The 12,204-nt window shown below is 40.4% G+C and overlaps 1 protein-coding gene and 1 long non-coding RNA gene across 11 annotated transcripts in view; one reads left to right on the top strand and one right to left on the bottom strand.

Moving 5' to 3' along the window:
• LOC128412853 (uncharacterized) overlaps nt 1-4,241 on the top strand; it is a 28,737-nt gene extending 24,496 nt beyond the window's left edge. Inside the window, exon 3 of the long non-coding RNA XR_008330170.1 lies at nt 4,003-4,241. This is a non-coding gene — a long non-coding RNA (uncharacterized LOC128412853). The remainder of the gene's footprint in view (nt 1-4,002) is intronic.
• The window catches only part of PHLDB2 (pleckstrin homology like domain family B member 2), a 73,881-nt gene that overhangs the window by 20,929 nt on the left and 40,748 nt on the right, over nt 1-12,204 (bottom strand). For 7 of the 10 annotated variants that reach the window (XM_053386304.1, XM_053386303.1, XM_053386307.1 and 4 more), the window contains 3 exons: nt 3,610-3,738; nt 1,393-1,548; nt 575-685 (listed from right to left, as the gene is read on the bottom strand). In XM_053386304.1, the coding sequence (XP_053242279.1) occupies nt 575-685; nt 1,393-1,548; nt 3,610-3,738 (396 nt within the window). The remainder of the gene's footprint in view (nt 1-574; nt 686-1,392; nt 1,549-3,609; nt 3,739-12,204) is intronic. The other 3 variants (XM_053386308.1, XM_053386311.1, XM_053386313.1) reach the window with 1 other exon arrangement.

Below are 12,204 nucleotides of genomic sequence, written 5' to 3'. Positions count from 1 at the left end.
CAACAGAATGGCATCAATTCTGTTTAGTAAACATTCTGCAAAATGACAGCACAGTTTAGAGCAATTGTCAAGAAAATCTTCCGATAATTGTAGCTGTACAATGATGTTGCTAGATTCAGGTAGGTAGCCATGTTGGTCTGACACAGTCGAAATAAAAAATTAAAAAACCGTCCAGTAGCACCTTAGAGACAAACTAAGTTAATTCTGGGAATAAGCTTTCATGTGCATGCACACTTCTTCAAGATACACTGAAACAGAAGTCACCAGACCCTTATATATAGTGGGAAGGTGGGGTGGGGTTTTTCTCAGAAGGGTAGTAGGAGATGGGTGATTGACTCAATGGGTGTGGTAAACCTGTTGATGACTGTTAACGACTGCAATCAGTCCTACAGGAAAAAGCAAGGGATAGTATGCAGATGACCAAAAATAGCTTTAGCATGGTGTAATGAGACAAGAATCCAATATTTCTATTCAGACCAGCTCTCTCCGTAGTTTTCAATTTAGTAATAAGTTGTAATTCAGCAACTTCTCTTTCAATAATGTTACTGTCTTTGAATCAAGGAAAAATGCTTACCCTCTGCAACATCATTAGAAGGTTATTCTTCTCTTTCACAAAATGATCTTGTTCTCTTTGCGCCTGCTGGACAATATGATTGGCTTGTTTTTTGAGGGCAGAAATTTTTTCCTATGACAAAGATAGCACCAAAACATAGTCAATATGAGCTTGGGAGTATAATGTATGCACTACTGATCCTGTTGATCAGGAAGACACTCAGAGGAAGGAAACTAAAGACACTTCTGCACCAGTAACTCTTGGCTGTAGTTCTTGTTGTTGCGTATATTTCATACAACGGCCATTTTCCCAAACAATATATATAAATGTTAACTTGCAGTGTTGATTACAACATTAGCTGGTGCAGATGTACTCAATCAAGAAACACAAATGAAAGCACATTGAGGATGGATGCTAGTTTTAATTGCAGAATCTAAATTAATCTGAGCTGAAAACTAGTGGAAACCTTTACTTTTTCCTGAACTGGAACAACCCAAAGCAAATCAGATCACCTTGTGGTAGGGTTGCCATATTTCAAAAAGTAAAGACTGCATGAATTTCCCAGTATTCAGGCCTTGAAGGAAGCAGTTCCACAAGAATGTAAGCCTCCGTAAATGTGTTTAGGATTGCTCTGTAAACAGATGAACTTGTTCAACCACAATTTGTGAATCTTCACTGTCCTATGCATAGTATTTACATTTTCCAACATGAATTGGAACATGAATCCATTACTGAATTACTGAATTGGCCAGTAATTGGCCAGAACAACATCTCACGAAATGGAACCAAACCACAAAAAAGCAATGATATTACCTACTTTATTTTTAAAGCAATTTTACCTTTCTACTGACAATGTTGCGTTGATATTCAGCTACCTCACGCAGGAGCTGCTGTGTTAAGTTCTCCTTCTCCTCATCTAACCTGCTCTCATTTTCAAGCTGCTGAAACTCCAGATCTTCAAAGTGTTTGCTTTCTATCTCCAGCAGGTCAGCATCCTTTAACAACAAAAGTCAGTGTATATATATATATATATATATATTTAAAGTTGTATATCATTAGCGAAAGTAGGCATGCGGCACCATCCCAAACTAAAATAAGGTTCAGGAAGTTCAAGTCAGGAAGTTAAAGTCTAAGACCTTTAAAAAAGAAGACGAAAAACAGCTATTTAAGACATTTACATTGTTTTTTGAACTGTTGACTGGATATTAAAAAGGATCATGTATACCCTCAAATCAATTCGTGATATTGAATAGCAGATCAATCTGAGTGCCCCACCCATGTAATGATCTTTTGGTCACAGTTCAGCACAACCAAGAGATGATCTAGAACTATGTAGATGTAAGGATAAAAAGAGTTAAGAAGCAAGGAAAGGGACATCCAACAGGCTTGACCTCCCTTCCCTCTTACCTCATTCTCCAGGGATGCTAGTTTTCTGCCTCTTGCCATTCATCGAAGACCAAGTTTAAGTTGGATGAAAAGCAGATGAATGGAAAGATAGTATGCAGCTCTCCCCCACATCCCCTTCCACCACTGTAACCTCCCAAAGCTACTTTATCATTAAAAAGTCAAGTGAAATTTATACAGAATTCCACGTTATGTAGAGTTTGTGCCTTAAGTATGAACTGGGAAATTCAGGAGATGCTGTTTCCCTTAGTTCAAGAAAGCAGGTTCCATAATAAAAAGGGGAACCGAATCTAAATGGAAGATTGGGAAAGAAATTTTGTTTCCGTCTATGGATGGTCATCACCCAAGTGTCTCATAATGGTGAGCCAAATCCTGGATAAATAGATGAGTGTTCTTTTGCAACAATATGGCAAGCGAAGCTGTTGAAGGACAGAATTCCCTGTCTATGGCAGGGATGGGGAGGCTGTAGCGGGCCCACAATTCACATCTTCTGTGAGTATTGGTCATGCTGACTGGGGGTAGATGTTGGAGTCCAACAACATCTGCAGGACCACATGTCTTCACCTCTAATCTATGGTGTTATCAGAACTCCATAAAGAAACACTTAATATGCCAAGCAGCATGCCTTGAATATGTAGCTAATTTCCATTTAGAATTGTTTTATTCAACATGGGGGTGAAAGTGTAATGTTTTACACTAAGAATGCGTCTGAACTGGAATTTCTTCTGGTATTGTATTCTAGCTTATTCCTTCTCACTGTCCCAAGAACGCTTCCATGTCTCAATATTGTGGGGGGTTAATTTCCCCAAAACAAAACAAAAGAAAGCCCACTGAATGTGGGTGGGTAAACCTGCATAGTTGCCTAGCTATAATTTTGAAACAGCATCTACGGCAACGGTGATTTTTTCCCTCTTTTTTTCTTGAAATTTAATAAAAAAGAAGAAGAAGAAGAGTTTGGATTTGATATCCCGCCTTTCACTCCCTTTAAGGAGTCTCAAAGCGGCTAACATTCTCCTTTTCCTTCCTCCCCCACAACAAACACTCTGTGAGGTGAGTGGGGCTGAGAGACTTAAGAGAAGTGTGACTGGCCCAAGGTCACCCAGCAGCTGCATGTGGAGGAGCGGAGACGCGAACCCGGTTCCCCAGATTACGAGACTACCACTCTTAACCACTACACCACACTGGCTCTTTAAAAAATAAAACAGATTTCATTCAATGGGTAGGAAACAACTTTGAAAGAGGAAACAATTTCATAGTGGTGGCAAAAGGAAACTTAAAAGCAACAGCAAACATAATGAGGGCTAAAATTAGATAGCTAAGTGCAGTTATTAGACTCAAGAATTTATCCAACACGCTTACAGCAAATTACCCTAAAGCTCAACTAAACATCACAAGTACACAAACACAGGCACACACAACTCTGATTTGCCAACAGCCAAAGGGTGCTAAACATTAACTGGTTGGCAACTTCTAAAGTATGCATCACAAACCAATTTTTAATCCAGCCCTTCGCATTCTGTTTATTCATCACCATGCAACAATCCTGTTAGCAGTGCAGAAAACCAGGAAACCCTTGAGATGAGAGGCAGTCAGCAAGTCGTCTTTCAACACTTGTGCTTCCACAAAAAAATAGAGGAATCCATGCTACTGACCCTGTTTAGCTGCTGTTGCAATTGTTCCCGCATGGACTCAGGGCAATTATCAAGCTGTGTCTTCTGCTCGGTATAAAGCTCCTGAAGCTTTTCTAGTTTTTCCCTCTGAGCATCAAGCTTTATTTTTTCCTGGAGTTTGAACCAGAAAAATAAAGAACAGAATTACCTTCAAACCCAAAGCAGTTGTTAGTGATTCTGATGGCACATGGAGCAGGGTTGAGTGGCAGGGACAGGATCGGTCCTAAAGGTTGCAGCAGGGATGCTTAAACATGCTGGAAGGCTGTGGCTAATTTTCATGTGCCACAGCATAATCTAGGTATCATATTAATAAACCTGGCAGATGCTAAAGAATGGTTAGTTGACATACATTAACATTTATTGATTATGTCTCAGGTGCACAAAGGTGGGTTCTCCATTGCGAAACGGAGACTCTGAAGATGGATTCAGAAGACTGGATAAGAGTCACTTCAAAGCTTCCTTAAAAGTGCAGAGGGATGGTAATGCTTGGCTAAAAACTGTATGGTTGAAGGATACAGATGCCACATGGCAAACTGTTAAGCAACAACCACTTCGCTTGTGGCAATTTGCATCCACCCTTAAACCTTGGGAACTGAAATAAAATATAAAGGTTTGCTTGGTCCGAATTATTTCATACCTCTCTCTACCATCCATAAGTTCAGCTCCATTAAGGCTGGAATTTTGCCTCTGTTAAATTTGGACCTTGGAAAGATCAGGTGCTACACATGCATAATTTGTGGGTATACTCATCCCCACTGCACAGTAAATTCCATTAATTAAATTTAGATTTTTCAGAACATGTTACTGGATCTAGGACATTGATTAGTAGAAACTAATCAACTTAAGAGGTGGGTTTGTAATTTGACTGCAATTGTCAGTGTCGCAATGCTTTTTATATATATACAAGAAATGGCATCCTTAGTACTTTCAAGATCAATGGGACACTAGCTATTTAGAAATAGAATCAGTAGTATGTTAGTCTCCAAATGAGAGAAGGACAGAAAAGGGTGAGATTTTACAAAGCGAACTAAATAGAATACTATCCAGAATGACACAGAAGTAACAGGCAGAGGGGACAAGAATGGTGGTTTTTAATAGTTTATAAGCAGTGAAAGGATGAACTGAGGCACAGAGCATCGGTTTGGAACAGGAAATTCTGTTTCAGAAATCAAACATGCTGAATGAACAGGACTGGTTCAATTCACCCTAAAGGGAATGCTATAATGACCTCCAATATAAATTTGGCTCTCAAGACATCCAGTCCCTATTTTGAAGATGAAAGGAATTCCATAGTATGCACTTTTATTTTAATGCAGATTAAAATATGTTAAATTTGTATCTTTCTGTGTTTCTGATAAGCATGTCATAAGACTTTTGGACTTATCAAGAACAAAACCTTTTAGACACACAGATCTAGAAAAACATCAATCATTCCATCTAGTTATAGGACTAGATCCTGTCCTATATCTGAAACCATATTTTCAGTAAACAACTCATGTAAGTGTTACAGTTTCAGTTTTTAAAACGGAACTTTTACTGCAGAAGAACAACATACTTCAGACCACAGCATTTTGTTGGGAAAATAGTACAGTCACCAAAGTTCTGCAATTTTTCAAGGCTTTTAAACACACCAAGGAAAGAATTGCAGATATGACTCAAGTTGCCAATAAGCAAGCTGTATCTGCTTACATGTGCTCTGCCAGCTGTTTAATTCCTATACTTATGGTTCATGGAATCATAGAATTGCAGAGATGGAAAGGGACTGTGAGGATCATCTCGTCCAACCCCTTGTAAATATGCTAGCGGTTTTATTGCTGCACCACTAGCCCAGATTGCCTCATGCAGTGCCTAAACGATGACTGGTTCAAAATTGATATACACATATATAGAAGGACATGTTCTTATCCTGAGCGCCTCCTCTGAAACAACAAAAGGCACACTGTTCCACTTGTGGTGGACAATACAATGTGCACAGTAATCTTTCACATTAGTTCAAAATTAACCTAATTGTTCATTGTTTTGCTGCAACGACTGCTGGGCTTCATACAGCTGCAACATCAATCTTCGTAGCACATCCAGCTGGATTCCACTCTTTTCATTCACTTACTGTGTTTGTATATTAAGGGGTATATCCATCCTGTTAAACTACAGGTGTCCTGGAAACTTTATAGGAGTTGGAAGCAGGAACCAACAATAGGATACTTTGTCACACGTACTTTCGGCTGCAAACAACTGCAGTTTCATGCGGGGAAAGTATTTCTTGGACTAGTAAGAACAGTTAAGATTTTCCAGTGCACATAACATTGTTTTGGGTTTAGGTCCCATCTCTTCCCAACAGACCATTCTAGCTTATTCAGCCCCAGCTCCCACTAGCACATGGGTGCATGTAAAAATTCATAACAAGATGAAGGAAAGTCACACACTTCAGTAGTTCTGTATGATCATGCAGGAATCACTCTCCACTTGATATCTCTCTTTTTTGCACCAAGATTTCTATAATTTAAAGAATTCTAGGTATTACCTATCTGTATTGACTCCTTTATTTTTCAGATTAGTAGTCTAGCATTCTGCCATGACAAGCACAGAAGGCACTTCACAATTAAAAGCTGCCATCTTACTTATCCTGCTTTAACCTTGATGCCCTCTTTTCTTTACTTGTTAGATCCAACATTGACAAAGATGCTCTGTGCATTCCTCCTGCATTTGCCCCACTCTGACTAAATCCCACCTGGGTGCTTTTTGTCCCAAAGGAGGAAACATGCAGGCATTATATAGGAACCTATATGTTTGTCCTATAGGGCAAACAACAGTTTCAGCAAAGAAAAAAAAAATAGATAAGGAAAGTAGTGTATGACCAAAAAAGAAGGTAAATACCAATAGCTCAACGCCTCTTCACATTCTGCTTCTTCCCATGAATGTGCTATTCCTGGCACTGAAGCCAGCCCTATACAGGGTCAGGGTGGGGGGCGGGGGGGGGGGTTGGATCATGCCAGTTCCAGCCCCCCTCACAACCCCCAAAGTCTAGGCATTCCACACAGGGATAGGCATTCCACACACATAGATGTGAACCACGTATTTGGTATGCTACATTTTTACACGATGTTCCAATTACACAATTTTCATATGGATGTGTAGGGCCCTCTGGGCTGCTGTTGTTCCCTATGTGCCAAGGGAGACACAAGCACCATTCTCCCTATGTTCATGCTGAAAGTCCGCATAAGGTTTTAATGTTCAGGCTGTCAGTGAAGAGGCTAGCAATGGTACCAGCCACAACAACTATGTTACATCTCCACAGTCAGACACCACTTGCTGGAAATCACTAGTGGGAAAAGGGCTGTTGTGTTTTGAAGTCCCGCTGCCGGGCTTCTCATAGGCATCTGGCTGGCGGCCACAATGAGTACAGGCTCTTACGTTCTGAAAGTTTCACAAGTCTACATCTATACTGCTTTTGTAAGCCAACTGGAGAACTTTCCTTACTGAGTGGCATTTGAACATGGTTCATAAATAAGCACACACTGTTCCCCATACTGATTTATATCAGATGTCCTGAGCAGTATAATTCCTGGCTGAGATGAATAATCCAAAGCAAGGAAGAACTATTTCAGACTTTTACTGCAGCATCCTTATTGAGATTGCCAATGGGTTTCTAAGGATATTTTCAGCCAACAAATAGCTTAGCATATTTGATAATTTTAAAAAGGAGCCAGGGAGAGTATGAGGATACTCCTTCAGCAATCACAGTGCAAAACTGCCCCACTGAAAAAGACAACAGAGAGAATATGGCTTATTTCAAGAAAGAAGCAAACTATTTATCACTCAAAGTGACAAGATGTCCACAGTTTGCTATTCACTGCATGGGAACTGAGGCTATCTAAGACAACCAGTACTCTTTTAACCACAGCAGGAATTGATATATTAAGCATTTATCGCTGACAAGCGTTCTGCAAACAGTCAAGTGACCTTGACCAGTGCTATTTGCTACATGTTGGTTTGGTGCCTAGGACAACAATTACACAAGATAGATGCATTATTTTTGATCTCCAGTAAGCTTGTATCTGAGATCATAAAGGTCCATGGAAGCATGGCTTACATTTACAAGACCAATAACCTTATAAACTGGATTACTGCAATCCCACAGATGACTGAAGCACAAAAACTAAACTGCTGAGCAGCTGAATTGTCTAAACTGTCAGTGGGGACTCTTCTGGGTCCTATCCTTAAATTGCAATAGCATACTTACCCACAAGGAAAAAGCAATTCTGGAGCAAGTTTTCAAAGGCAGCCAGACAAATATACATTACAAACGCAAATCTGATTTAGCGATCAACGAAATTGATCTATTTTTATGTAATGTATAGCCACTTTTGTCAACAAACTTTTTAGTGCAAAATGGGTTCTCCAATTTATTTAACTATATTTATATACTGCTTAAATAAACAAAAAACTCTAAGCGGTTTATATAACATATTCATAAGAAAATCCCAATAAAGTCAACACATAAAACACATATAGACATAAAGGAGTTATCAAATTGTAGCTAAAGTTATCAGTTTTAAAAACATACATACATACATAATCAAATTACATGTCTAACTAGGCTTGTCTGAACAAAAATGCTTTTAGCGGGTATCAAAAACAGTACAGTGAAGGCGCCTGTATTTACTAGATTGGTGCAACAAGTCTTGCAAGTCAACAGCTTCTCAAACCTAAGCTTTGCTATTCCATTAAAAGGACTGAGCACCACTCATGATAAAAACACTTCTACCTAGCATTCCTCTAATGCCAGCTGATGTTAAATATTAGCAGTAGTTTATAGCAGCAATAGGAGTGACTTTCCAGCTCTGGTCTATCAGTAGCAGGTTGACAGCTGTGCATATACAATAAGGGAAAGCCAAGTGTAGGCAACCTTTTCTGTTTGCTATATGCAGCTATTTCCATTACATTATGCAAATCAATGGAATGATAAAATTGATTGGATTGGATTTCCTGCAGCTCCTGATCTGGACAGTTGTACTCCCAAAGGAAACTAGAAAATATAATAAAGATTCTTGAATATGCTGGAAAAGAAAATACAAGATTTTATGCCTTTGCAATGAAATCTGGGATAAGGGTTATGTCACCAGAGATGTCACTGTCCAATAGGTGCCCATATATATTAGAGAGCTCTGCCAGTTCTGAAGCTAGAAGGTAGTTCTTTATATGTTATGGCTTAAAATACCTGGGAAATGGTTTGAACAAAGACTGCGATGGGGCAGGAAAGATGAACACATGTACCATAGGCAATGGCAGAGCTAAATACCACTCTCTGAACAGCTACTGTCTATTCTGCCTTACGTATAGCCTTAAACACTTTTTCTGCATTTCCAGAACTTCTATTTCAAACACTCTTCTTTGCTGGGATAACAGGGAAGCTACAGAGAAAAGCTAGCATAGTTTATTGCACAGTGGTGCTAAATACAAGGCTGTTATTGAGCTCATCTTACAAGGGAAGCAGTTAATTTGGGAGGCTAACAGCTGCATGCTACGGATGGAGAAGGAAACCTGAGACTAAGTGGAAGAGCCATTTCCTTTTTCTTGTTAGGATGCGGTGTCTCAATAAAAAGAGGAATGCTTTTTCTTAAAGCCAAAGCAGCATCTCCTATGGACTCTTAAAAAAACACCACCAAGCACAAAATAATTTGAATCCTCTCTATTAAAATATTCACTAGCGCAAACATTTCTACTGAATGTGTTTTGTGCTATTCAGTTATGAGTGTGATGCATGTTGATATGTGCAAGAACTATGTTTTATAGAACAAAAAAGTGCAAGTGGAAGACATATGAATAATCAGCAGCTGGCTCTATCCTTTACCTCCAAAACCTTTCACAATTTCCAGACAGAGAACTATATAATGTTCCAACTTTGCACATCACAGTAAACTGTGGTTCGTGGCTTACCACGAGCAAGTAGTAGGCTAGTGCACACTATCCAAATTGCTGCCACTTTGCTCCTCTTCTGGGATGGAGAGCAAGCCATGAAGCTTGGCTTATCACTATGCACAAATTCAGAATCATGCTTTACTTTTTCCTGATCAAACCATGATCACGAAGCCAAGGTTTGTTCTTGGCTTCCTGAGTGTCCGTCTTCCTGGCCTGTTGCTCGTGATCATGCAAGCTAAGGTGCAAAACTGATGCAATGAGGCAGACTAGCATACCGCTTCTGCATGGTAAGCTATGATCTGGGCTGATGTCCAGTTTCATGATTATCACATGGAACAAGCAACAAAATGATTCATATCCCCCAGCCTGTCAAATTAGATCTCGACAGGATGCTAGGACTTTTGCAATATTTTTGTTTAAAGCAGGGGTGAATCTTCACACCTCTTTAATACATTTGTCCAGCGTTCAACCAGAGAACAATAGTTTCCTTTATCTTCTCTTTATGTTATGCAAGGTTTTGTTTTGTTTTTTTTACTGAAAACTACATCTGCAGTCCTTTGCACAACTTAGGCATTTTGTTACTGGCAGGAAAAGACTCAGATTTAATGGGACACACCACGCAGCTATAAACAAGTAACACGGGAAGTTGTAAACGAGACAGTTACAAAACCCTGAACAGCAGTTTGTGATGCTAGTAAAGAATCAGAATTTTTCTCTGGCAGTTAGGAAGTCCTAGAATGCATGCACATGCGCAGTTTAGAGGATCTCGTGGAGCAGCCAATCCCATACTGACTACATACCCTTTGATGCTGGAAAGGAACCCACAAGCTTAGCCAAGAATCCAGCTGGGAACTGGCCCAGAGCAAACTCCTGTTTCTTAGTGCTGCTGCCACCATCCTCCATTTCCTTCCCCTAGTCACGAGAGGTCTTTTTCCACCCAGGTGAACATGCATGATAGAGATTGCGCTCACTGTTTTCCTTTCCACTAGATCTTTGCTATTAGGAAGAGCTGGGAGATCCTGATCAGGAGATAAGCAGCAACAGAGAAATGGAAGCGGCAGAGGTCCAGCGGCAGGGGGAAGTTAAGAGCCACAGCCCATCCTGGATACCCTTCCCTTCCTCTCTGGCAGCTGTGACCGTGTCAAATATCACCGTCAAGAGTCGCTGCTTGGATTCCCAGCTGTAGCTGGAAGCTGTGTATCCTATCTGTTCCCTACACATGCACAAACAAGGCAAGGAACTTCTTTCCTACAGGGGAAATTCCACTGAGTACACCTGTTTTCACCAGTCTCATCTTATATCAAAGCCATTTTCCATTGGGAAGATAATTCCACTATGGGAAAAGGGCATTTTATACATGTCTAAGAAATACAACCTGTATGATTGCATACAGCCTAAATATAATTTTAAGAAAGTTCTGGAAATATGAAAGCCGGTTCTGAACTGCAAAAAAAATGTCACCCCAAATAAGCTATAACTGAGATGGCTGGGCTAAGTAATGCATTCTGTCTCCTGCCTTAGGGCTGGATCACGTGAAGTTCAGGTCTAATGTTTTACATTCCCATTAGCAATATGATTCTATAAACTGATATTAAATTTATAACAGAAGCACTCAATAAGCTTACTACACATTGGCATTGTCAGATGGTTGGCCAAGACTTTATAAACCATGGCTTATAAGCTGGTTTATAAACCATGGTTTATAAAGCCAGGATGAGCACCATAGACGTATGCTCCTCCCTCACCCCTCCTTTCAGCATCAAAATACAGTGGTACCTCGAGTTACAAACACCTCAGGTTACAGACGCTTCAGGTTACAAACTCCACTAAGCTGGAAGAGTTACCTTGAGTTGAGAACTTTGCCCCCGGATGAGAACGGAAATCGTGTGCCGGCGGCGCAGTGGCAGCAAGAGGCCCCATTAGCGAAAGCACACCTCTAGTTAAGAACAGTTTCAGGTTAAGAACGGACCTCCGGAACGAATTAAGTTCGTAACTAGAGGTACCACTGTACTGGCTTACATTAAGCCAGAGTTCCCTGTGCATTTGAAATGGGAAACTGTACCTTAATTACGGGTAACAAACCAGGAGAATAAGCTTAACTTAGGCCCCATGTGAAGCCCTCCAGGATCCTCCATCTGGCCTTCAAGATTCCTCCCAGGCCACACCTTTCACAAACACTGCTCGGCACCCTTCCTAGAGTGCTTCGGCCTAGCTGGAATGTGTTCTTGATCTGAGATTACTGCATCTTGTTTGTCAGGATGCAGAGACGCATCTCTCTGTGTAGAAACTTCCAACTTTTGCATGGCTAGAATGTGCAAAAGTAAGATTCACATCTATTGCTCTGGCCCCTTCCCACCACTAGCATGTGGGAACTCTGCCCCATGAAGGAATACAGTCCACAGCCTGGAAAAGGTTCCCCACACCTAGGATAAAATATTATAAAATTATCCATAATGTGAAGATTTAAACACTCAAGGTCATCCAAAGAAATAGATTAACGACAGATTCTAGGCAGACAGAGCAAAGTGCATATAGCCCCACCACCCACCTTATGCAACTCATTGCCACAGGTGCCACAGTGATGATGGCTACTAGTTTAGAGAAAGTCATGGAAGAGGATATGCCTGTCTATATGGCTGTGAAGCACCTCCATGTTCA

This window comes from Podarcis raffonei, chromosome 4 (assembly GCF_027172205.1).
Source record: "Podarcis raffonei isolate rPodRaf1 chromosome 4, rPodRaf1.pri, whole genome shotgun sequence".
NCBI lineage: Eukaryota > Metazoa > Chordata > Lepidosauria > Squamata > Lacertidae > Podarcis > Podarcis raffonei.
This window is presented reverse-complemented; position numbering and strand designations above follow the sequence as displayed.